Here is a 24,649-nt window from a genome sequence, read left to right as displayed (position 1 = left end):
CAAGCACATTAATAAATCGCATCGAGGTTAGGCGTTACTCTGCATATACCAGGACTAGTAGTGGTGCTAGGCACTAGTTGGTACTGGTATCTCGCTAGCAAATCGACAAACTTGACCTTGTCTAATTTGCTTCCGAGCGGCTGGGCTAGATTTGTCATGAATAGTGAGGTATAATAAGTAAGACTTTCGCAAACCTTCTACCACAAAATTGGTTAGCGTCCCAGTTCAGGGAAAGGGTAATTGCATAACGTCGTATCGAGAGTCGGTTTGCCTAGTGGTAATCTTACCTTAACTCCAAGATTGACATGAGAAGAGTGTCCGACGTCGGGCTTACTCGTGCTGCCTGGATGATCATTGATATTACCCGATCAAGTAATATCATGTCCGTGTGATTCTGATGATTCTTGTCGATATCAAGAGGCTGAGATACGAGGAAGATTGGGTAGGACGGCGCATCAGTGGTTCCATATTTCTAGTCTGGACGATCATAGTACTCGGTTAGACAGAACAGAGAATTAAATTGCTAGAAAATTTGACCAATTCCATTGCACATTCTGATATGCTCTTCATTTTCCCGTCATCTTCTGTAATAGTATCACAACATTGCCTGGATATTACCTGGTTCAACTGTATGGCAGAATTCGTGGTGCACTTGCTCTCATGAGCAGCGGACTAAACCTTTCTTCCATTTTTACCTCATAGTTCCTTATTGTTCAACGGCAGTACACGCACCGCGGATTCCCGGAAATTTCCACGCTGAAAATCATCTTCCTTCATTTTGGAGTCCCACGAACATAGCAATCAACTCAATGACGATCAAACAATTGTACAGAGGATATAAAGGATGGTTGCGGTCATTGCGCGGCATCACTAGCGCCGATACACGAAACGTCGTTCGTGTCGACCTTCTTTCCATTACTTACCTCGATTTCTCTCATGCAGCCCCTCCTTCGACATTTCGACCTCGGACATTTCCTTGGTTAAGCGAATCAGTCAAACGCACATCGCTTAGTCCGTTCGCACTACAACTGTGATTAGTCTTACCGGATAACGCAGTATCCGAAGGGTTCATTGCTTTCTCGCATAGAAAACGTGATGTTGTGGTTTGTGCATGAAGACGGTACCTGGCCAATATCAAAAGGAAGGTCACCGGAAAATCATTTTATCACGCACTACTGAGAGAGCGCGTTGCGAACCCTATTTTACAATAACAAATGGAAAGAGGAAGAAAAGCTTAGATTTGCCGATCAGCATCGGCACCACGCAGAAAGAAGTAAGGAATTACAAGCTTACTCAGTTACTAGGAATCTGTAAGGAGGAAAACGTACATGGTCAAGTTCGGGGAGATGGAAGATCGAAGTGTGGAAGGATGTGGCGAAAACAACGTACCCACTTCCGTTTAAACACTTCGATCTGCCGTGCGCATTTCTCACCAGTCAAACCTTCCGGATTGTCTTCGCGAAGCGCATGTTCAATTACTCTTCAAAGTGCTCTGTGAATCATCTCCACCATTCGCGCAGCGTTGTTGCATAATGGGGCGCAATGTTAGATACGGAGTTCACGACGAGCCGACCACGCGATCAATCCGTGAGTGCTTGGATGAGTAACGTGGGCGTTAGCAAGGAGCCAGACGGAAATTCTAAGGATAATTAAAGATGAGAACATGACAATGGCGCGCTAATTACAACAAACGGAATTACTTTGAATAGTCGTGAAAGTCAATTAAGTCTAAAAACTCTCCACAATACACTGACAACACTCACTCATTTATGAAGGAAGACTATTTTGCTCATGTGGCAGTAAGTCTCTTAAAGCAAATTTAGGACACGGTCTCGTTAGGTAGTATTCCTGTGCACTTGTTATTGGGATGGTGATAATCTGAACGGCGCCGGTGATAGTGCCTGGTTTCAATGCATATCTTACAACGTGAGAGTACTCTTCAAGCTGCGATCGTCCGACGGCTTGACCATCTCGGTGCTGATAAGAAGGTTGGATAACCCTACGAATTTGGTTGGCATGGCACGATGGTCCAGCAAGTGCACTCGCACACAAGAGATATCTAACTCCGGTCCGGCGTATGTGTTCTCGCGCGAGTGTTTCTGGATGAAGGTAGAGCGTGATAATGTTAATGACTGGTCCGGGAGCGAGCGCTGCTATTCGTATCGCGAATGATTCATCGCAGGACCAACCTCGGCCCATACGTTATCCGGGAACAATACACTGTGGGTTATTTGTTCGGCGTAACAGTTGGTGTCGGCAAGGGGCGCTTAACTCCCGGATTGAGAGTCCGTAAGAGATCGTCATCGAATCCTTGGAGGTTGTGTAGAAATAGACCATGCACTCGGGCATGAATTATTCAAACATGTTGTTTGAAACACCCTAGAGCAGCCACTTAACCTTCTGATAAATCATGTAGAAGCGAGAGCAGGCAGGAATTAAAACCAAGTTACTCATCTTTTCAATACTACGAAAGAATGCCTGCAAAACAGAGTCACGTCAGGTCTTATAGTGTTAGGTAACGTAAATGAGAAACTAGATTGTTGTGTCTAATTCGGTCCATGTACATCCGGGTTACACCTTTCCACATAACGGGTTATTTTGTTTAGTTCCTTCATACCTACGAAGGAATACCATATCTTCGGTGATTATCCGTAGGTGTCTTTAATACTGTTCTTAAATAGTTTGAAACGGGAGTGTTAGAGCATAAAAATGAGTACGAGATTAATAACGAGTATATAGGACTAAGCACACATCATTAGCTCATGTGGCAGAAGCTCTCTAATGCCGGTGTTAGAGGACTCACGGAGGTACATTCTCTGTGAGTTTCGTCATCAGCGCGATCTCCGCTTTACCTGAACCTCGAGTGCAATCCTATATAGTTCATCATGTTTCAACTACAAGGCTCAGAAGGTGAAAACGGGGAAGGCCTGTTAATAGTCATTTCGGTTTGGAGCCTTGATACTGGTCGAAGTGAGAAAAGATCCCACCCCGGACAACGATCGCTCGCGGTGACAGAAGAGTGAAGCTGGCGCTGACAGTGATGACGCTTAAATAATTAAAATAGCAACGTCGATCACCGCCGATCATCTTATTTGTGTAAAGCCATGTGATTGCGCCGTCCAGTCCACCCATCATCTCTCAAAAGACGACTGATGAGATCAAGCATGAATCAAGTCTCATGAAAGTATCACACATAAGATGGAGATGATTTCCATTTGAATTGTTCCAATAGCATTAACGAATAGTCAAATGATATACACAAAGCATACGATGTAGCTCCGAGACTGAACTATCAAAATACTGCCTCAAGGCTTTAAGTTAATTCCATCCGAATCAGGGGTAAGAAAGGAACGAACGAGTCCAAGCAAAGAACTCTATTAAATATTGTAAAGGTTTGTAAAGTGGAAAAGTGAGATGAGATGTGATGGGTTGACAAATCACGGTAATAAATTGGACGAGAGCAAGGGTCAATGGGCGGTGGGAGATGTCATTTAGACTTTAGAGGCTCAATAGCGCTTTCGCATCACTCGGTTGGAATGGATGCTCTTCCTCAACAGAGCGTACAAGCGCTTCAGCCTTGGCATTGCGTGGCTTCACGGATGTTTTGTATTCGACAGGGTGACTGATGATACCGGGAGTGAATGCGACAATAGGATCCACTTCTTTGCCGTTCTCGGTGACCTTGAAAATGTTGAATACGGCAAGAGACTGGGCAATGCTGAGGTATACTGAGGCATCAGCAAGCTCACGACCAGGGCAAATACGACGACCGAAGCCGAAACAAAGCAGATGAGGGTCCATTTCGGCTGCGCGGCCGTCAACTCCGAGGAATCGCTCTGGCTTGAAGGTCATTGGGTCATGGTAGTTTTTTGGGTCATGCATGAAGCCCCTGTGAAATGATAATATTTAGAATAGAATCCGGATAGTCGTATGATTTTGCTGACCAAATGTTGGGAATGAGTAGTGTGCCCTTTGGAATGAAATGGCCCTCATAAATGTCATCCTCCGTCGTCAAATGGGGGAGACCCATTGGTGCAACAGGGTGCCAGCGAAGGACTTCTTTCACGATTGCATCAATGTACGGGAGGTCTTCGCGATCCTCAAAAGTAGGAAGGCGGTCATTGCCAATCACACGATCAATCTCCTCCTGCGCCTTGCGCTGCACCTCGGGGTACACGGTCATCGCAAGGAAGAAACATGCCATTGAAGATACGGTCTATAGAATTCCGATCGATCATTAAGTCAATTACTCAATCAATTGATTTCCGATAGGAGCTAGAGCGGAAAAGGGACATACAGTATCGGCGCCACCGGAGTAAAGCGATGCAGCAGACCATTTCACAACGAATTCCTCCTCGGAGCTGAGGTTACCTTTCTCTAGAAGTGCAGCGGTGTACGAGGGAGCGGCGACTCCGGCAGCCATCTGCTGCTTAACAAATGCATGTGGCTTCTCAGCGAGTTCCGTAAGCGTCTTTTTCCAACGTGCCGCGGTGCGTTTGAATCCCGTGCCCGGTAACCAATCAGGTACATGTTTCACTAATAGCAACACATTCAATGCGGAATTCTTGGGACTGTAAAAAACGGAACGGATCACGCACAGAAAGGGAGTGTATCCACAAGCCAAGCGCCGGGCACTACCGAGAGCGAGAACTGCACGAGTGCCTCATCAGCAAGGTCAACAAGCGGGTCCCGGTCGCGGGGTTCAATCGTGTAACCATGAGATATCTTCAGAATGATAGCTCCGGCCTCGCTGTAAACCCGAATAGATAAATGTGAGCTCTTTGTGATCCGTCTTATAACCAGGATGATTGACGTACGTCCGAATATGGTGAAGGAGCTTATCCGGCTCTTCGAGTACACGAAGGAGGAAGCGTCTAACCTCGACATCTTGGTGGGGGTAGAAGCGGGAAACGGCCTGTTTGGTGCCCAGGAGTGCATGGATGTTCTTACGGTATGCACGGAAGCGGTCGGAGTACGTTTGGCTTGACAGCGCATTCTCCCAACCCACCCTAAAAATTGTGAGAAAGCTAGTTTCTAAACATAAATGCGAATTAAATACAAACATCTCTCCACCAAAGACCATCCGTGGGCGAGAGGAGTGAAGCGCCGAACGCTTTTCCATGAGATCGAAAGCAATACGCTGGTCGCTAATGATAATCAAAGTTTGACCAAAGATTGTAAGGGAACTAATTGGACCTGGAAATCCAATGACGTTTAGTATGGATACGCGAAACAAGTTTGGAAGAGTGTATGCACCATATAGTTCCTTGTGTTTTCCCCAGTGCACCCATTCCTGAACACCGGGGGGTGGTAAGTCTGGAAGGTTGCCTACCAGCGGCTTAGGCTTGGGCCCCGGGGGAAGAGGAGCAGGTGTCTTTTTGGGAGTGAGGAGAATCTTGACAATATACAAACCAAGTCCTCCAAGGACGAGGTCGATGAGAAGGAGTGCGCCCATGATATCTGTAGGGCTGGTGGTTAGGAAAAGAGTAAGTACAGGAGTAGCGCAATTGAAAAAGAGTGGGGTGTGATGGGTGTTTAAATTGAACGGAAGTGACGGGGATGGCGGGTAAGAGTATACAAGAACCTAGGAACGGTCGGATTACTCCGCTTTTGGGGGGGCTGGCTGTGTTTTGCCATGGTCCCGCTAGGGCCTCGGCGACCGAAGCGTATTCCCACCTGCCGTATTTTGGAAAGGCGTGGGCCACGCTTCCCTAAATTGTTCCACCGAAGAAAAGCGGTAAGAAACTGTAGACTTGCGATTGGTAGAGTCCAACAAGCTATTCAAGCACATGTCAAGCTAGGTTTGAGAAGGTTGGCTGAACTCATTCAGGGTCAGAACAGCACGCGGACTCGTATCGAAAATTTTCATTGCAGTCGATCAGATGCTGAGAGCACTTTCAGAATTGAGAAGAGCAATGGAGGATCGTCAGACGTTTGATGGTTGCAAGACATATTTCGAGCGCTTTCTCGAGAGTTGATCCTCGAGAGTAAGTTTGATCATGTTGAAATTGATCAGATAAGTATGCATGTAACATATGCACGTGCAATTGAGCACCGAGCGGCATGTGATCTTCGGTTATCTAAGCACCAGATCGCGCTTGGTCGTTTGCTTGCCCGGGGCCCTGACGACTGCCCAACCCGTTGGCTGGCATCATTGCGTTTCGTCTCCCCCAGATCTCAATCTCGCTAGCGCTCAGTGATTTAGATCCTTAACTGTAGTTCCTCAGTCTAGTGCAAGGACGTTGTGGCGGGGAACAGCCCTGGGGAGGTTCTCTGCGGAGGAAGATTTGTGCTTTTCCCTCACATGCTGCCGTTATTTCCGTTGCATTGAAATTTGCATAAAAATTCCGTTTCACGTTTCCATTAGACCTTGTGCAAGGTTGGGGAAGAGAAGATTATTTCTCACACGTTTCAACGGCTGGAAAAGAATTCACCCAGGTTTTTGGTCCCCTTTTCCTTCGTCTGGGCCTAGAAACGACGGCAAATGTGGCCACCTTCCAGCCGATGTTTTGATGAATTGTGGTTAAAACACATGTGACATTCCCGGTCTTGCTAAGCGTCGAGAAAAAAGCTTCCACCTCCGCCTGCTATTAGAGCTATCTTCGTAGGTGGCATATCTTTGGATAGTAAAACTTATTAACCTTCATTAAGTGGACAATTCCTGACTCTTCGCCTTTACACCTTTCCTTTCTTGCGACGTAGGTTGTTTCGACCTTGGATATGACGACTGGCGCCCATATCAGAAAGTTCCATCATTTCTCTGCTGAGAATTATTACGACCTAGCCGCGTGCAATCATCTTGCCGTGTTTCCCGCGATTCCATAACTTTTATCGTTGCGAGGTCGCTTCTTCTCGTCCCTCAAATAGGATACCCGATTCTCGGACGGAAAAGGGTCATCCTGATCTTTGCCCATCTAGGTTTAGTTGGGTTTACCTGTCCCCGTACCCACGCTAGAAAGCCTCCTGTGGTGACATTGCTATGCACCGTAATTTTTATTCAGCCCGCGAAATGGCAATTGCATACATAATGCCCAGTCTTCGCGTTTGATACTCCCTCCTTACCGCCGCCTTCTGACATTCGCTGCGGTTGTCCTATTAGCCCGTTCGTCGTGCTGCCCCTCCTTGCTCGGAGCGCCCATTCTCTTCCTCCAGGACCGCGATCTACTTGTGCTTCTCCTGTCTTTACATCCGAATAATCAGCAAGCATGGCAGACGCAGGAGCAACAAAACTGCCGGCCTTGGACAACACCGTACGCGAGACTTCCTTTCGTCGTAGGCGAAAATCCTGACGTATTTGCCCTTAATAGATGGGCGTGCTGTTCGTAGGAACAATGTATGTCAACTTGCGATAGTCATTTACTATACCAGGACTAACAAGTATTTTTTTACAGCTTTGCCATGGCGTGAGTCAGGTTCCTTGGAGCAAACTGCTCTCGGAAGCGTTTAAGGGCCGAATAGGAGAGAAATAGAACTAACTAATTTCTGTGTATACAGACTATGGGGTGCGAGCACCGTCCAGACGTACTATTACTTCAATGTAAGTACTAGGCCGGTAAAATGGCCTTTTGCCATATCTGATGCGCCTTTCAATCCAAGCGCTATACAAAGGACGAATGGTGGATGAAGACAATGGTGGGACTTGTCAATTTTAATATGCATTATGACTTATTTTGACCTGCCCTCGGTTGTATAGGTCGCCCTTGTGTGGATGCTGGATTCAACACACCAAGGACTTATAACGCACACTGTATACACATATCTCATCACTGAGTATGGCAACCCCGCTGCCTTGGGTGTTATTGTCGACACTCTGTTGGTAAGTCGCCTATGGGCAAACCAGATACTATCCACATCCACATATCTGACTCTATCACTAATAGATCGAGGTTCTCTTCAGTGTAATGTATCTGACATACTGCCTTTAACTGTATAATTGATCCGATGTGCATTAGGCACTTGTTGTACTTATCGTTCAGGCATTCTTCGTACTGCGGGTTTGGAAACGTACGCAAAAGCCATTCTTTCCTTGTAGTACTATGGCTCACTTATTCTGATTTAGTGAGCCACGGGAACATTCCCCTCGCCGTTGTACTCGTATGTCTTATGCATTTTCAGGCGCGTATTACCGTTCATGTGTTTGTTTTGACAGAGTCTCCTCGTCTCGTCCTCATTCATAATATCTGTCGGTGTGTAAACCTACTGTGGAAGTAGAAGTAGCATATGTGCTCATCTCACTTTTTGACAGTTTACACTGTCAAAGCGTATGGTTTTACCGCATAGTATATGCTATCCGTTCGCTCATCGTCCACTCACAGGCTGAGGCTCAAGACCTTCGCCAACCTTGTTCAGATCTTCGACCTCAGCAGATCAATCAACATCCTCGGCGCAGCGAGCGACGTGGCAATTACAGCGTCGCTGATTTGGCTGCTACAGCGTTCACGCACGGGATTCAAGCGCTCGGACAGCATCATTAATCGCCTGATCATGTTCTCCCTCAATACCGGCCTACTCACAGGCCTGGATGCGATTATGTCGCTTATCACAGTATGTACTGGTTAGTACAAAGTGCCAGATACTCACGAGGCGCGCTCAGAACACTGTCTTCCCGACTACATTCATCTATATTTGCTTCTATGTGAACGTCAGCAGATGTATGTTACCTATTCTCCTACATATCTTCGATTCTTGGCATATTGACTCCTTTCCGCTTTTTACCAGTGTATTGCAACTCTCTTCTTGCCACGTAAGCGTGCGGCCTTACAAGCGTCGCAAGCACAGAGATTTAACATTCTATTCTGCACACAGGCTCAACAGCCGAAGAGGCTTGAATGGTGTCGACGAGAGCACAGGCGAGCAGAGCGTGTCGCTCTCCCAGGGACGTTACCGCTCTCGTGCTGTTGAGATAGAAGCACCATCGACAATCAAGGTTCGCTTCTCTCCTGGTTTCTCTCGGTTTTTCCGTCTCACGTTGATGCTCCTCAAATTTTGTATGAACAGGGGGTGGTTAACCCACGTACGCTCTCCATTAAAGTCAATACGGAAACGGAGACTGTACGTGATCAGGAAGAAGGAAACATCAAGGTAAGCAAGCGCTCTGCGCGCAGTTGACTCTTCACTTGCGACTGTGTTTACAGTATTTTTTGTATTCCCGTTCCCTGTGACTGATAGAACTACCGCTCCTTCGCCCCTCTTTAGCATGGAACGCCGTCTGAGAGCGATGTACATATGCCGTACCATTATGGCGATTCGAAGCCCAGTGCATACCCCATGCACCAGATGGGGTTGTAGGGTTCTGCGGAAATCTAGACTTCGAGAAGTTGCGTAGGCAATAATTACTGTTCTATTGCTCCGTCCTTCTCGTTCCCGTGTGTGCCTGCCTGTTCCGTAGTTTCGTTTCTCCCCGTTTTCCTGTGTTTTCTTTTCTTTGCCGACTGTTCTTTGCATGTGTTTCTAGCTCTTTAATGCTTTCTTATTCTTCCTTTTTATTCGGTTTTTAATACCCATCGGTGTCTTTGGTGCGGGTGGTTACCCGGCGCCCCTCGCGTGCGCTTTTTATGTCGCGTGGACTGCTAACTGGTCACCTTCGGGCTCCCACTCATTCTTTATTCACTATCCCTTAGTACAATTCATTACAGTGGATTTTCATACCTCATTACTATTGTGGCCGCGGATTCGCGTCTAAAAAAAGCCTGCATCTTGGAATGGAATTAATTTCTTTTTCTTGGAGTGGTGTGATTCTTTTGTCTGGTCATCATGGGTAACGTGTTTGTGTGCACAAGTTGGTCTGTTGTTCATGATATAATGTAAGCATCTTTAAGTCACGACGACTTTAGGTACCGTGAAGATACTCAAGGGCAGTAAATACTAAAATAGCCCAATTGAGGCTTGGCTTACAGAAGATGCCTGAGAGTGTGGCGGCTTTGCAAAAACTGATATGAAAGACCGACTCCATATCAAAAGTCATGAAAGCAGGCCAGCTCATTGTAAAGGAGAGATTGTTTGCAGTGTGATGCTTTTTGTGAACAAACAGACTTGCACGTGATGGTATGAACTTTTTTATTGGCGCGACGCGACGCGTATTCGATCATGTGATCTTGTGTGGTAGACTGACGAGTAACGCAACGCGTGACAGTAACGGATATTTTGCCTGGCTTGACGAGTGGCTGCTTGTCTTTCACTCTCCTCCATCCTCAAGCTTACTCTCCATTAATTCTCCTCCGGGAGCGCAACAGATTGCCCTTTCTTTCCTCGAAGTAGCACCTGAGGTGCTCAATGTCGTTGACCCTTCCTACTCCTCCAAGGTCATCCATGGACAAGGAAAATCAGTCTACCACGTCGACGGAAGTATTTCCCTCCACTCCACACAGGAATATTGAATGGGCTCCAAACAAGGAGGTGTATACTTATGTTCCAGTATCGGGACGCCCGGTCAAGGCGATGAATATCAAGCGGGAACCGCGCAAATCCATCTTAAAGCCTACGCGACCTTCGCTGCCTTTCGAAGTGGAGAAGAGACGTGAAGTTACTCCATCCCCAGAAAATGCGCTTGAGGATGCACATTATCTGGAGCACCCTGTTTCTGTTATCATTGCAGATAACTCGTCGTTGCGAGAACTTACAGAAGCGTACTCGATTCTTGCTGCTCGAATCCGATCTTCCGTACCTCAGAATTTTTTTACTTCCCAAACACAAGACGTCCACTACGCATTATTCGAACCACTAAGAAGTGATGCTGAAGCGCTATCAATCGCCATTGTGCGTGACCTTGGGCGAGTCTTTGTTGACCCCTTCTTGCCGCCCAATTCCCCGCCCGCGACTCCGAGAGAAAAGTCAGGTCTACCTACTCCTCAAGATTCGCCTGTGCCAAAGAAGGGAGGAATGACGGAGGAACAGGTCAAATATGCGAGAGATTTGAGCACTGTAACGAACTCGACAATAAAGTTCCTTACACTAACCCTTCAAACACCGTCGATTTACAACGTTTTCACGCGTACGTACGAGGACAAATTCGTTCACCATTTCGGGCTGACTTTTCTTAATTTACTAGAGAAACAGCTTGACTCGATACTCACGGCAGTACTAGCCATTCCGCTGGCTGAGTCGCTTCGCTCACCCACTGCTCGAAAAATATGTGGACTTGCTATTTCTGTCTTGCAATCTCAACGACTGCCAGACAGTGTCTTGAATTCTGCTGCCCCGCGGATAGCATTTGCACTTAAACGAGCCATTGAGGGAGAACTTGGTAGGGAGGGGAAGAAAGGTGCCACTGCTGAAGCACTTCGGGTGGGTGCTGATCTCATCATTTTGTGCTTTACTCTAAATGTTCGGTTGTCGTTTAGGCTGTCCATGACCTATCGATATACCAACCTGGGATCTTTGTACCGATGTTCCAGGTTTACTTGATGACTATCCTTGAAGCTCTCCTCACCCCCTCTTGTGCCCTTCGCGTTCTCGCAGCTCATGCTCTTGGTGGATTCGTCTTGGGTCTCACACAGCCCGAATTTGAATTTGAGAATATCCTGTGTGACGTTTCACCTATCGTTTACGAGTTCTTTCTCCGTAGAGAAGCGGGTACCAATTCTCAGCCAACCATTCTTCGTTCACTTCGTACAGCATTACGTACAACCGAGCCGACACATCATGCCCAGGGACCCTTCTGGGCTACGTCGGTACTGGCCAGCCTCGTCATACTTCTAGGGCCCGCCTTGTTGAAAGACAGGCAGGCCTTGGTAGCTTTCCGTGGGACTATTGAGATAGGAATGAAGTCCAAAAAGCGCGTAGTTCGTGGAGTGACATCTACTTTATGGGGTCCCTTAATCTGGGTCTGGCAGAAATGGCGCGGGTCCATGGAGGATGATGCAGGTGAATCCGATGAACAATGCGAAGGAGCAGCTGAACGTGAAAGGGTCAAAGCATGCTTTTCGACGATGATCCGAATGACAACTCATCTTCCAGTTGGATTGTCCTTTGTTGGTGCTTTACTTGGGAATGACCCTGCAACCTGTCGGCGGGAAGATTTGCTTCTGGCTCTATATGAGCTTGGCGCTTCGGCCCGCCAGGGCGGAGAATCTACGCAGCGTGCCCTGGATTTACTTGATCGCTTGGTCAACTCTCGAGAGGAAGCAGACTTCTATGAGCAGTGGACAGATACTTTCATGGGAAAACTCGTTCCGGAACCACTACTCTCTGTATCTCCAGGCCTTCTTACTTCAGATATAAATGGTGCAGCCCTCAATCCTGCAATTGACAATATTGTCGGCACCCTACCTGTACATACTGATGTTCGTCCACTTGCGGATGAAGAGAGGTCTGTTTCCGGCGTTTGGACGCGTGTCAAGGATGCCTGGATGATATGCATCGAGCAAATGGAAATGCGAGAGGACGACATTATTCCTGTGAGTAATAACTTCCGTACGTTTCCGTGATAAAGTGCTGACTTCCATTTAGGATGTCTTAACTGATATATGGACAGGCCTAGTCCGGATGGGTTTAGCCAGTGTAGAGGGTGAGCGTCTTTATTACTCAGATGTGACAGGGTTTATTAACCACGATACTAGATGACTCGGCCAATCTTCTTGAGTATGTAGGGCAATGCGCTGAAGTATTGATTTCAATCTTCACAAACGAGGCTATTGACCTCCATGATCAATCGCATGAGGGTGACTCGGACGATACTTTGATCGCTGGTTCAGCAGAAGAAGGCAACAAAGCTACAGACACAGGGGCAGGATCCGCGGCAAATCAACGACTGAAGCTCATGCTTGTGCGGGCTCTGTGGGCGGCGACATTGAGCGTTCTACCTACGTCGTCGGTGATGGGTGCGGTGAAGCCCATGATCCGTTTTCTGGTGAAGCATCAACCTGAGCTTGTTCCATCCACCGGCAACGAAATAGACCATAAGGACGAAGCACTGAGTGAATGGTCCCAATTTTGCGCACAAGTTGCAGCCGCCACTTCGATGGATATCACGAGAGTGATTTGGGAACACGACTGGGAGTGGGATGATAAAACACGTGCACGTGCGTGGAGGGGATATGCACGAGGCTGGGTCGAGGATTCGAAAGGGTCGTGGCGAGATGCTGCAACTATTCTTGGCATACCCTTCAGGTATCGTATTCTCATACATGATGCAGTTAACAATTCCTTACGATTATGCCCTTACAGAGAGGACTCGCCTTGGGATATGTCCGAAGCCGACCTTTCTACGTGGAGTAGCCTACTTGCTTACGCAGTTGACAAGGCTAGTAAGGAGCAGACACCCGTTTCGGAAGTCTTGGAGCTCGTGGTTTCTCGCATTGAAACCCAACATGTCATTTCGTTCGTATCTCCCGACTCTGCTGTTTTAAATTGTTGTTGACATGCGTAAACTAGACTGGGTTCGACGCTTCGTGTCGCAGATCATCTTATTGGCATGCTGGAAAGACATATCGAAACCTGTAATGATCTACCTCGCCGCCTTATCGAGCTTGTGCATGAGATCCTCATCACATCGTATCCTCCTGAACCGCGAAACAAAGTCGTTGCCATTTGGTTGCTACGTTCCTTGCAGTCATCCATAGGCAATTGCCCAGCGATTCTCGTTGTGGAGCTTCTCGAGAATCTCCACAACGGACTCTGTACCTGGATTGCAGACGAGTGTGCTCTTTTCTCGACTGAAGAGTACTCTAGCGAAATCATTCCGCTCTTCCAGACAGTGCTTGTCGCTCTTGAACCACTTCCTCCATCCACTGCTGTTCTACAGTCTCTCTCGGCCTTATTTGCTTCCGCTTTGCAGATAGACTTGGAGACTGGTGCGCTTTCGAGTGAGCGTGAAGAAGCGTTGGCCTCGTTCACAGAGTTCTGGAATAACAACTGTTTAGCACTCGAACCTCCAGAGTGCGGGTGGCCGGAAGGGATCTCACACGCATTGGAACTTGCCTTCTCCGCGACTGTGGTCGAATCGCCCATCCCAGACGCTCCGCTCAATCCGGATACAATGCCTTGCATCGACATGATTCTAAGTGACGATGATGAATTAGACGTCCTTCCACGAACGACCACTCCTCGTAGATGTCCTGCTAATCAGGTTCCCCTTCCCTTCTCGCCTCCGTCTCGGGTTTACCAAAATATCCCTACATCGCCTGTGATTACACCGAGACACCACACAAGGCGAACGAAAGAATCACAGTTGTCTGATGAGCCGCGTCTACCTTCCTTGTTTTCTACACTATCCTCACCGCCTGCTCGGAGGGGATCTCAGCACAGAAAGTCGAGTCGCCAATCTCGGACCGTCTCTGGCTCAAGCGCTGTTTCTACTTCAGACGATGTAGAAAAGGAGAACGTCTGTCCACAGTCTCGCAGAGTGTCGAATGCGGCCACGTACCTCGGAACAAAGCGAACGTTCCTTGATGCAGATTCCAGTCCCCTGTCCGCCAAGAGACGCCGTACAGAGAGCTGCGGATCGGATGACAGTGAAGACGCGCACGCAGTTGAGGAGGCGTTATTCGCCGATATCTACCCTATTCTAGGTCTCGGACGATCACCGCTGGGAACTGCTGATGTTAATGCCCTCGGCCTCCAGACTCCGACTAAGCGCGTACGCGCTACACCCGATCACACCCTACTTCAGGCTCGCACACCAAACTCGAGTCCCATTAAACGGCGGAAAACACAGAGTTGTAAAAGATTGGTTGACAGTGGGGATGATGACGAATATCTCCCGTCGTCTTCTGATGTCGAGTCTGAAGAAGAAGATGAGACGTCGGGCTCTTCGTCACCTGTTGGGCCGTTCACTCCAAAGACTGTTCGACGCAAACAACACTCGATGGCGATTGACTGCGAGCCGCCAAGCAGTGATGATGTCGTTACAAGCAGCAGTCCAACGCGGAAGATTCGTCGATTGGCTCGCGCAGAACGACTGTCGTCTGGTCTAAATGTATCCAGCCCCAAAACGAGCAATCCTACGCCCTCTGCCACATTACTGCGACCGTAAGGATGTTAAATTTACGATTTTCTCTTTACTTCGGAGCCGCGATACCTTCATCAACTTGTCATTAATTATTCAACGCAATTTGTTCTTCCCTTGTAGCATTTACCATGCTCTCTCTTCCGTTTGGACAGTTTGCATCATTTCTCGGGTTAGTGTATTTGAAGTTAGCTAAAATGTAAAGTGCAGATCATTAAAGCGAATATAGTCTCAAGCAATTTGCACGGAGAAAAATTGCACCGGGTAAAGAGAAATCGGAGCAAAGCGAAACTTTCAAACAGCTTTAAATAGAGTCGGGCGAGAGTTTTAACCGCTTAGGTAATTCCCGGTCACATGCCTGGCTGTGACAAGTTTCAAAAAAGCTGTACCTCGTTGCCTGTCAGACTAGTAAACAAACGAACAGCAATGAACTGTTTTTGTAGACGCCGGAATTTTGACTGTCTCAGTGCACCACCTGTATCGCTATCTGCTCCCTCCGACGCCTCTACTTCATTACCAATACCTTCAGGACTGCCTCGGCAGCGAATAGCACCAAGTTTTGCAAGGCGAATTGCGTATTACTGCGTAATGCCTTCTTGTACTTCATCATTAACTATAAGGTAGGACTCGGGAGCGACGAGATTCGGATGAACACTCAGGCGTCCTTTCTGAAACCTCCGCAGGGCTATGATGTGGCTGAACTCAAGCACTTGCATTGTTACAGCCGACGGACCCGACCACTTCAATGATTACCGTTAGCTCCGCTCAGCTCGTGTTCCTCGTTTGTTATTAAAACACTGTAAGCTCTGTCCTAATTGATCTCTTCACCTTGCCTGCTCTCTTTGTCGTCGCATCTCTTCTGTCCCCAAGTTTCTTCAGCATGACTATCATTATATATTCGCTTATTCTGGTTAATTTTGTTCTTGGGGTCTTTATACTGTATACTATGAATATACGCTTGTTCTCCAAGAAGACTCATGGGCCTCTCCCTCCTGGGCCTAAGCCAAAGAGCTTAATTGGGAACTTGGCTGACCTACCGCCGCCTGGGGTGCAGGAGTGGATATTCTGGGGGAAACATAGAAATCTCTACGGTGAGTAAAGTTTTTATTTTGTAGGCTTACTGCTTTTCGTTTAACTACATTCCATGGCTTTGTCAGGCCCCATTAGTTCGGTTACTGTCTTCGGCAAGACTCTCGTTATTATCAATGACCAGCACGTTGCATTTGATCTCTTGGAAAAGCGTTCGGCGATTACTTCTTCACGGCCCAGGATGGTCTTCGGTGGAGATATGTAAATCCCTCAATGTCGTTCTTGTTATATAGGTCGAATTTTCTTACATTTCTCTGTTAGGGTCGGTTTGGAGAACGCGTTGACGAATCTTACATATTCGGATCGTTTCCGCGCATATCGCAAGAGTATTCATTCTCTGCTGGGTACAAAACAAGCAGTCTCTCGTTTCAATGCTCTACAGGACATCGAAGTCCGGCGTTTCCTCCTACGAGTTCTTGACGAACCAGAGAGGCTTATTCAACACATCCGAACGTATGTTGTCTACCTGTGACAATAACAGGGAGTTAACAGGTACTCATCAACGTTCTGGCCCAATAGTGAATCTGGTGCTATTATCTTAAAAATATCACATGGTTACACAATCGAACCTTCTAGCCGGGACCCACTCATCGAGCTTGCTGACGAGGCACTAATGCATTTTTCATTAGCAACTGTTCCTGGCGCCTGGCTTGTAGATACACTCCCTTTCTGTGCGTGTTTTTCTCTTCATCGGTATATACGTAAAATTATAACGATTATCTTAGTGAAACATGTTCCCAATTGGGTGCCTGGAGCGGGATTTAAGCGCACAGCCGCTCGCTGGAGAAAGACAGTTATGGACTTCGTTGAAAAGCCGTATGCCTTCGTAAAACAGCAAGTGGCTGACGGTGTCGCCGTGCCTTCATATACATCGCAGCTACTTGAAAAGGGCATCCTCAGTGCTGAAGATGAGATGGTTGTTAAATGGTCTGCCGCATCTTTATACGCGGGCGGTTCTGATACCGTAAGTATTCTGGCATGGGTTATTTCGTAGACTAACTACCTCTCCTTTCTTTTCTTCGAATGTGGCGATAGACTGTATCTTCTATTGCATGCTTCTTCCTCGCTATGACTGTAAATCCTGAGGTGCAAAGAAAGGCACAGGAAGAGATAGATCGTGTAATTGACGATGACCGCCTACCCGGGTTTGATGACCGTCAAAATCTCCCTTACGTCGATGCAATCGTTAAAGAAATTCTCCGCTGGCATCCCGTCGGGCCGATGGCTCTTCCTCATACCACAACCGAGGATACTACCTATGAAGGTTACTGCATACCAAAAGGCTCGATGCTTCTTCCAAACATCTGGTTTGTAATATTCAAACTGATACTGCCAAGTGCCCACTAATGTGTCCCACCTTTACAGGGGATTTGCTCACGACCCGGAGACGTATCACGACCCAATGAGTTTCAAACCCGAACGGTTCCTCGGTACCGATGGTCGCGCGCCCGAGATGGACCCTCATCAACTGGCTTTTGGTTTTGGCCGTCGGATCTGTCCTGGCCGTGAGCTGGCCGACGCGTCTCTGTATCTTACGATCGTGCAGAGTCTCGCAGTGTTTAACATAACCAAGGCCGTTGAAAATGGGAAAGAAGTTGAGCCAGTTGTCGATTTCACTCCAGGCATTCTCAGTCATCCTGTCGAATTCAAAACTTGCGTTAGGCCCCGAAATACGAAGGCCGAGGCCCTGATTCGTTCCATTGAGGAGGAACATCCGTTTCAACCAAGTGATGCGAGTTTCCTCACCAGAACTGAGGTCTAAATCCAGTTTCCCATCGGTTTCTGTCTCGTCCGGCTGTAAGATTAGAATACATGTTTGTCTTTCTCACCGTTCCGTGCGCAATTAATTGTGAACTAATATTTATCTTAAATTACTTTCCTATTATGATTTAAGACATATAGTGTTGTATTTTGTTTACCCGTAATTTTTAACAGTAATTTTTAGAAAGTGTATCACTTAAGCAACGAGAGATTGTGAATTTGTGCTGACTAGCTTAGAAGACGAGACATTCCATCGTGTATACGCGCTGAATCGTAGACATGACTCTTCTGCGACTCGCTCGAGTTTCATCCACTTACAGCCGTTTGCAAATATAATGAGACTTTCTGATTTTGAGCGAAGTGAAGAAAAGTAAGAAATCACATGATTTTTTGAACTTAGCAAGGAAAATAGCAAACACGAGACAGAGTGAATGAGACGCGTCGTGCCAGCGTCTGTGCATACAGTCTACCTCCTGCTACCTGTCCCTAACTTTTCAACCTGTCTATTACTATTCTATTGTGCTATAATGTCTTACTTCTATCAAAGTCGCTTCTCCTCTGCTGCTATTGTGCTGAGCAGTCGTTGGGCAAATGACATTGCCTGTTTCTTCCCAGAGTTTACAAATGCGAAAAAAAGTAGCCCGAGAGAATCTCACACAGTTTAGAATGTCGTCCAAGCTTAGAATTATTAAGGTCATACAGTCTTAGACAGCAGATTTTGAGGTCTCTACTGATGTAGCAGTTACCCATGATTGTAGCAGCTCAAAATATATGCATAGACACTGGCACAACGCGTCTCATTCACTATCTTGTGCCCACGAATTTCCTCTAAGTCTAAAAAATCATGTGATTTCTTACATTACATCACGTCGCTCAAAATCGAAAAGTCTCATTATTTATGCAAACGGGTGTAAGCCTATTTTTGGAAGATGAAAATTGTATGCAATGCAGCATAAACGACATTACCGTCCTTATAAAGGAAGGTGATCGGCACTGTGCCACTGCCACTGTCTACGTTGAAAGACGAGTCACAAATTCAATGTCGCATCCCCCGACTATTGTAGTGTAAGAAATATGAAGGGATTGAAGACTCAATGAAGAGCGCATAGTAGAAGTTATAAATGAGGATAAATAAGCTCCCTGAAGAAATGACCTGGAAAATTACACATGCGAGAATAGTAATTAGGGTACTTATCTTATTGGCGGCTACGGCTGATCAATGGGACGACAAATTCAACTCTCGCCACATGACCAGCAGCTAGCTAATGCTAAACCTTCACCTTTTCAAAACGATCGCTATTGATTCTCGATCTAGTTCAATCGGACTCTCTCTGACTCGGCCCCATCCTGCTGTAGGCCCAAATGCATAAGTTCAATGACCGCAGTTACTGTTACAACGGCCGCTTCACTTACGTGCCACTAAGTCAAACTCACCATTATTTATTTTTGGAACCTTTGTGTTCTTGAAATTGCAATTGGTCTATTGCAGATGCAATGCATTAGTTTCTCTGAACTAACTTCCCAGCAAGCAATCTGACGAATTGACATCCATCGATCATACGTATTACAGAGACGTCTGGCTGACTCCAATTTGTAACTACGTTTTCCGCATTAGCACCTTCGTGGCATCATGACTGCACAACACGAGTTGTTCTTTGGACTCTCACTTACCCGCAGGTCTCTATCTTAGTGTTCAGCCATAGACACCAGCATCGGCCATGGCCCCATTTACTCTTGTTGACCTCATTCTCGCACTAGTCGGACTATACGTTGTGAAGTCATTCCTGAACGGAAGAAGGTTTCCGGCTCCTCTTCCTCCTGGACCGAAGGGAAAGCCTTTGATTGGCAATCTCAAAGATTTACCGTCTGTGGGTGAGCAAGAATGGCTGCACTGGGATAAGCACAAGTATCTCTATGGTATGCTAGCTTTTCCACGTGTGCCAGTGCGTACATCTGATGTATTTACAGGCCCTATTAGCTCTGTCACGGTGTCCGGGCAAACGATGGTCATTATTAGCGACAAGCAAATTGCGTTTGATCTTATGGACAAGCGTTCAACGATAACTTCTTCTCGCCCTGGGATGGTGTTTGCTGGTGAAATGTGTGTACAATACCGCTACCTGCATTTAGCAACTCCCTTATCTGATGAGCGTTGCTTCAGGGTTGGTTGGGAAAACGCGTTATCCAGCCTAACGTACTCAGACCGCTTCCGTGCGTACCGCAAGAATGTTCGTATGCATCTGGGTACAAAGCAAGCGGTATCTCGTCTGAACCTTCTCCAAGACATCGAAGTCCGTCGCTTCCTCCTCCGTGTGCTCGAAGAACCGGATAAACTCTTTCACCATATTCGGACGTGCGTAATCACTTCTTACGGTCATACCTATGTCCAGAAACAACATTCGCATTGCAGTGCAGCCGGTGCTATCATCTTGAAAATAACCTACGGCTACACAATCGAGCCTCGTGGTTCTGATCCACTTGTTGGCCTTGCAGATGAAGCACTGATACAATTCTGCCTCGCGACTGTCCCGGGAGCCTGGCTTGTTGATACACTCCCCTTTCGTGAGTTCCCATTCGGCTCAGTTCCTTTTTAAACCCCAGAGCCCCATTCATCCTATTGCTGTCAGTGAGATACCTCCCTGATTGGATCCCGGGTATGGATTTCAAGCGTACGGCGGCGCGATGGAGGAAAACAATCACAGAAGTCGCTGAGAAGCCCTACGCATTTGTAAACAAGCAAATGGCTGATGGTGCTGCTACCCCTTCGTATACATCGAAACTACTCAACAAGGACAACCTCAGTCCGGAGGAACAGTTCGTTGTCAAATGGTCAGCAGCGTCGCTCTACTCCGGCGGCGCGGATACAGTGCGTACAATTCTACCCTTGCAGTCATGATCAAGTACCTAAAATCCAACGCGCTGTCCTCGGTTGAGCCTGCAGACTGTATCCTCAATGATGACCTTCTTTCTTGCTATGACTATGTACCCTGAGGTTCAGCGTAAGGCTCAAGAGCAAATAGATTGTGTTATTGGCAATGATCGCCTTCCTGGTTTCAATGATCGCGAGGAACTACCATATGTCAATGCGATCGTGAAGGAAGTTCTACGTTGGCACCCGATAGTGCCCATGGGCCTGCCGCATATGACCACCGAGGACGATATATACAACGGACACTTCATCCCGAAGGGATCGTTGCTCATGCCTAACATTTGGTATTTTTGTTGTATTTATTTATAATGCTCCGTTACGTTCCTAATCAGGCTTGTTTTATAGGGGCTTTATGCACGATCCGCAAACCTATCGCGATCCGATGACCTTCAAGCCTGAGAGATTCCTTGATGACGATGGGCATGAGCCTGAGATAGACCCCCATCAGCTTGCTTTTGGTTTCGGTCGTCGTATCTGCCCCGGTCGGGAGCTGGCGGACTCATCTGTATATCTCGGCATTGCCCAGTCTCTCGCGGTATTCAACATATCCAAGGTTATTGAGAACGGAAAAGAGATTGAACCCCGCATCGCCTTTACTGCGGGTACCATTAGCCGCCCTGTTGAATACAAGACGTCCGTGAATCCGCGCAGCGCCAAGGCAGGGACCCTCATCCGCTCTATTGAAGAGGAGCACCCTTTCCAGCAGAGTGACGCAAAGACCCTCACGAGTCTCAATGTCTAATTATAGTACACGCGACTTGCTTTAAATGAACCTTCTTGAGTCTTCTAATCCAACTCATATATGAATTGTGTGCTTGGCGCTACGTTTATGGTGGGTGGAGGTCACTGGACTTTGGAAGTCAACTACTATAGAAACTTCAAGATCAAGTTTGGAACCTGGTTTATTTGACAATAGCACCTATCAACTCCATAATGTATGAAGCATAAATGCTAGTACCATGTCAAATCATGGGAAATGGAAAGTAAAACACTTACCCTCTACATCTACATGTCTACTATGTGCTATCTATCCTGTGGACGGAATCAATAGTCTCTACACGTTTCGGGCTTGAAAGTGCATGCAAAACGTTATGACACCTGTGCCACCACATTCTTATTGCTTCTCAGTGTATTAATAAATTTTACTAATATGTTTCTCTCTCTGGAAACTGTCGTTCATCTGTATCTTCTGGCGGCATGAAGAAGATCCGATCAAACTTCCCTCAAAACTGTCTTAAACTGGTCAGCTGTATCTTGTCTCGAGCCTGAATGATGGCTTCTTATGCTAATCAAATAGGAGTGCAATCGCCTTTTGTATTCTGGATTTCTCCGTCCCATCTGTCTCTGCCAGTATATTAATATTCAACAGAAGTTGGAGCCAGATGTCTCTGTCAAGTCAATCATCCCCTCTCTACACTGTGTTGAAGTTTCTTGACGTTCTGTGTCTGAGATACACATTCGGAAATGCCCGCTATCATGGATTCATTTGTACTTTAGTCGACTTCTTTTTCGGCATACTATTCCTGTATATCATAAAGATGCTTTTGATACCCAAGCCATCTAATCCTCTTCCTCCCGGTCCGAAGCCAAGGCCTGTAATAGGCAATCTCATGGATTTGCCTCCTACAGGCACACAGGAGTGGATGCACTGGGGAATGCACAAAGAGCTTTATGGGAAGTCTAATTTCCTGAGTGTTTCTCTTATCCCTGAATGTTATTTACTCTAATGTCCATCAGCTCGGTCAAAATCTTCGGGAAAACCCTTATTATCATCAATGACCATGGCATCGCATTGGAACTCATGGAAAAACGATCGGTTGTGCATTCTTCGCGCCCTCGTATGGTATTTGCAGGAGAAATGTACTTTTATACTATCATCTTATGCACCGGACCGAATTTCTGACAGGGACTTTAGGATTGGCTGGGAGAATATATTATCAGTCCTGCCGTATTCGCATCGTTTTCGCGTTTCTCGAAGGTATATCCACTCCCTATTGGGCACGAAGCAGGCCATGTCCCGATTCAGCAACCTTCAGGATGTGGAGACTCGGCACTTTCTGCTCCGCGTGCTTGATGATCCTGCTAAACTCATTCAGCACATTCGGACGTGAGTTTTTACTTCCACCCAAAAAGAATACCCATGAAACATGAGGGCTACGTTAGATACTTACATTGACTAATAGTGAAGCGGGTGCTATCATCTTAAAAATTTCATATGGTTATACTGTTGAACCTCATGGCCGAGATCCACTCGTCGACCTTGCTAACAGCAGCATAATGCAGGCTTCCCTTGCATCGGTGCCTGGAGCATGGCATGTTGACGTGCTACCGTTCTGTGAGTATTTTAAATTACTCTAACCCGCGTTAATAATTATTGAAATGCATGCCGAATATATACGATAGTGAAGCGTGTTCCTGATTGGATACCGGGAACGGAGTTCAAACGCACGGCTGCGCGCTGGAGGAAGACACTTTCAGACTTTACCGAGATACCTTTTGCGTTTGTGAAGCAGCAGATGGCTGCTGGTGTTGCTTCTCCGTCGTATACCTCTACTTTGATAGAAAAGGGGAACCTGAGTCCTGATGAAGAATCTATCATAAAGTGGTCCGCTGCATCGCTTTATGCAGGTGGCTCCGATACTGTGCGTCAGTCATTATCCATTATTTCTGCGTACCATTGATTTCTGGTATTCTCATTAATTCGAATGAAATGTAGACTGTATCTTCGCTCGCATGTTTCTTCCTCGCAATGACCATGTATCCTGAGGTACAACATAAGGCACAGGAAGAGATTGACCACGTGATTGGCAACAACCGTCTTCCCTGCTTTGACGACCGCAACAATCTCCCATATATCGATGCGATTGTTAAAGAGGTCCTTCGCTGGCATCCTGTTGCACCAATGGGTTTCCCTCATATGGCAATGGAGAATAACACCTACGGAGGCTACCATATTCCGAAAGGCTCTTTGTTTATTCCAAACATCTGGTACGTCGTATTAAAGCCGTAATCCCTTATCTCTGATCAAACCCGGATTATTGAATTTCGTGCAGGGGTTTCATGCATGATCAGAATACATATCATGATCCGATGACCTTCAAACCTGAGCGTTTCCTCGGTGTTGACGGCCGCTCACCAGAAATGGACCCTCACCAACTTGGTTTTGGTTTTGGTCGACGAGTCTGTCCTGGCCGTGAGCTCGCCGATTCGTCGCTTTACCTTACAATTGTCCAGAGTCTTTCGGTATTTAATATTTCAAAGGCTGTTGAGAACGGTAAGGAGGTTGAGCCAGTTGTCGGTTTCACTTCTGGCATTGTCAGCCATCCCCTTGAGTACAGGACGTCTGTGAAACCACGCAGTTCGAAAGCAGAGGCGCTCATCCGCTCTGTTGAGGAGGAGTATCCCTTCCAGTCGGGCAGTGCAAAGCTTCTCAATGGAATCAAGGTATAGCTTCCATCTTTCGTTTTCCAGCAGGCAGTGAGTGGCTCCTTGCACTCGTGATAATTACCTCATTCCCATCTTCAGTTCTTAATCCTCCATGTTCGTTTCAACGGAACTGTTCATTTGTATAATGTATAATATCTGGTACACCAATGTATGTCTGTGACACTTTATCAGTTTTCCTGAGTAGATCTGTTTCATAGAGTGTTATGTCCGGTTCGCATACCTGTCACTATCCGATGGCCTTCATGCCTGAAAGAGACCTTGAAAATAATGGACGAGAGCTTGAGGTGGACCCATGCCAGCTTATTTTGGAGTTGGTGATTGTATCTGTGGCTAACAGACCCATCTGTGTTGTCTCAGCATTGAAGAGAAAATGCGTTAGACACTTAGGATCTGGCAGAACACTCAGTACCTCCCAGACGCGATTGGCAATCGTCACATGGGGCATTTCACAATTCCTTACCTTATAAAAAAACTTACAT

The 24,649-nt window shown here is 46.8% G+C and overlaps 6 protein-coding genes across 6 annotated transcripts; 4 read left to right on the top strand and 2 right to left on the bottom strand.

The window, feature by feature from the left end:
• Positions 1 to 1,154: 1,154 nt before the first annotated feature.
• On the bottom strand, positions 1,155 to 2,920 carry FOMMEDRAFT_23357 (uncharacterized protein). Its single transcript, XM_007270602.1, has 4 exons — positions 2,804 to 2,920; positions 1,764 to 2,741; positions 1,390 to 1,699; positions 1,155 to 1,308 (listed from the first exon to the last, which is right to left on the bottom strand). The coding sequence occupies exon 2, from the start codon at positions 2,197 to 2,199 to the stop codon at positions 1,768 to 1,770; it is 432 nt and encodes a 143-aa protein (XP_007270664.1). The 5' UTR covers positions 2,200 to 2,741; positions 2,804 to 2,920; the 3' UTR covers positions 1,155 to 1,308; positions 1,390 to 1,699; positions 1,764 to 1,767.
• A 420-nt stretch (positions 2,921 to 3,340) lies between these two features.
• Positions 3,341 to 5,471, bottom strand: FOMMEDRAFT_148953 (cytochrome P450). The gene is made up of 7 exons (XM_007270785.1): positions 5,257 to 5,471; positions 5,064 to 5,196; positions 4,818 to 5,009; positions 4,599 to 4,750; positions 4,298 to 4,536; positions 3,945 to 4,216; positions 3,341 to 3,889 (listed from the first exon to the last, which is right to left on the bottom strand). The coding sequence occupies exons 1-7, from the start codon at positions 5,453 to 5,455 to the stop codon at positions 3,499 to 3,501; spliced, it is 1,578 nt and encodes a 525-aa protein (XP_007270847.1). The 5' UTR covers positions 5,456 to 5,471; the 3' UTR covers positions 3,341 to 3,498.
• A 654-nt stretch (positions 5,472 to 6,125) lies between these two features.
• FOMMEDRAFT_23354 (uncharacterized protein) lies at positions 6,126 to 9,686 on the top strand. Its single transcript, XM_007270601.1, has 18 exons — positions 6,126 to 6,604; positions 6,652 to 7,250; positions 7,308 to 7,333; positions 7,392 to 7,403; positions 7,495 to 7,537; positions 7,597 to 7,632; positions 7,694 to 7,816; positions 7,881 to 7,898; positions 7,953 to 8,004; positions 8,060 to 8,094; positions 8,150 to 8,186; positions 8,246 to 8,261; positions 8,316 to 8,544; positions 8,594 to 8,651; positions 8,719 to 8,743; positions 8,806 to 8,926; positions 8,998 to 9,081; positions 9,169 to 9,686. The coding sequence occupies exons 2-18, from the start codon at positions 7,206 to 7,208 to the stop codon at positions 9,193 to 9,195; spliced, it is 987 nt and encodes a 328-aa protein (XP_007270663.1). The 5' UTR covers positions 6,126 to 6,604; positions 6,652 to 7,205; the 3' UTR covers positions 9,196 to 9,686.
• Positions 9,687 to 10,346: 660 nt separating this feature from the next.
• On the top strand, positions 10,347 to 15,169 carry FOMMEDRAFT_148951 (uncharacterized protein). Its single transcript, XM_007270784.1, has 7 exons — positions 10,347 to 10,990; positions 11,048 to 11,283; positions 11,340 to 12,395; positions 12,448 to 12,505; positions 12,558 to 13,107; positions 13,165 to 13,317; positions 13,372 to 15,169. Exons 1-7 carry the CDS (start codon positions 10,438 to 10,440, stop codon positions 14,969 to 14,971), a joined length of 4,206 nt encoding a protein of 1,401 aa, XP_007270846.1. The 5' UTR covers positions 10,347 to 10,437; the 3' UTR covers positions 14,972 to 15,169.
• Positions 15,170 to 15,890: 721 nt separating this feature from the next.
• Positions 15,891 to 17,795, top strand: FOMMEDRAFT_143001 (cytochrome P450 oxidoreductase OrdA-like protein; the record flags this gene model as incomplete). The annotated part of the gene is made up of 7 exons (XM_007270783.1): positions 15,891 to 16,035; positions 16,102 to 16,234; positions 16,295 to 16,486; positions 16,553 to 16,704; positions 16,759 to 16,997; positions 17,069 to 17,340; positions 17,399 to 17,795. The coding sequence occupies 7 exons, from the start codon at positions 15,891 to 15,893 to the stop codon at positions 17,793 to 17,795; spliced, it is 1,530 nt and encodes a 509-aa protein (XP_007270845.1).
• A 1,632-nt stretch (positions 17,796 to 19,427) lies between these two features.
• FOMMEDRAFT_113593 (cytochrome P450 monooxygenase) lies at positions 19,428 to 24,173 on the top strand (the record flags this gene model as incomplete). The annotated part of the gene is made up of 7 exons (XM_007270782.1): positions 19,428 to 19,711; positions 19,763 to 19,895; positions 19,956 to 20,147; positions 20,205 to 20,356; positions 20,422 to 20,660; positions 20,736 to 21,007; positions 23,777 to 24,173. Exons 1-7 carry the CDS (start codon positions 19,513 to 19,515, stop codon positions 24,171 to 24,173), a joined length of 1,584 nt encoding a protein of 527 aa, XP_007270844.1. The 5' UTR covers positions 19,428 to 19,512.
• Between the last annotated feature and the right edge of the window lie 476 nt (positions 24,174 to 24,649).

The sequence above is a fragment of the Fomitiporia mediterranea genome (assembly GCF_000271605.1).
Source record: "Fomitiporia mediterranea MF3/22 unplaced genomic scaffold FOMMEscaffold_14, whole genome shotgun sequence".
NCBI lineage: Eukaryota > Fungi > Basidiomycota > Agaricomycetes > Hymenochaetales > Hymenochaetaceae > Fomitiporia > Fomitiporia mediterranea.
This window is presented reverse-complemented; position numbering and strand designations above follow the sequence as displayed.

Bases quoted from the DNA above. Each gene is read 5' to 3' on its own strand.
- FOMMEDRAFT_23357 (XM_007270602.1), bottom strand. From the start codon at position 2,199: ATGGGCCGAGGTTGGTCCTGCGATGAATCATTCGCGATACGAATAGCA.
- FOMMEDRAFT_148953 (XM_007270785.1), bottom strand. From the start codon at position 5,455: ATGGGCGCACTCCTTCTCATCGACCTCGTCCTTGGAGGACTTGGTTTG. The intron at 5,197-5,256 runs GTGCATACACTC...TTGGATTTCCAG, and splicing joins AAAACACAAGGAACTATATG to GTCCAATTAGTTCCCTTACA. The intron at 4,751-4,817 runs GTACGTCAATCA...TCGGGTTTACAG, and splicing joins CTCCTTCACCATATTCGGAC to CGAGGCCGGAGCTATCATTC.
- FOMMEDRAFT_23354 (XM_007270601.1), top strand. From the start codon at position 7,206: ATGGCAGACGCAGGAGCAACAAAACTGCCGGCCTTGGACAACACC. The intron at 7,251-7,307 runs GTACGCGAGACT...TGCCCTTAATAG, and splicing joins TGCCGGCCTTGGACAACACC to ATGGGCGTGCTGTTCGTAGG. The intron at 8,652-8,718 runs GTATGTTACCTA...GCTTTTTACCAG, and splicing joins CTATGTGAACGTCAGCAGAT to TGTATTGCAACTCTCTTCTT.
- FOMMEDRAFT_148951 (XM_007270784.1), top strand. From the start codon at position 10,438: ATGAATATCAAGCGGGAACCGCGCAAATCCATCTTAAAGCCTACGCGA. The intron at 11,284-11,339 runs GTGGGTGCTGAT...GTTGTCGTTTAG, and splicing joins CCACTGCTGAAGCACTTCGG to GCTGTCCATGACCTATCGAT. The intron at 12,506-12,557 runs GTGAGCGTCTTT...CCACGATACTAG, and splicing joins GGGTTTAGCCAGTGTAGAGG to ATGACTCGGCCAATCTTCTT.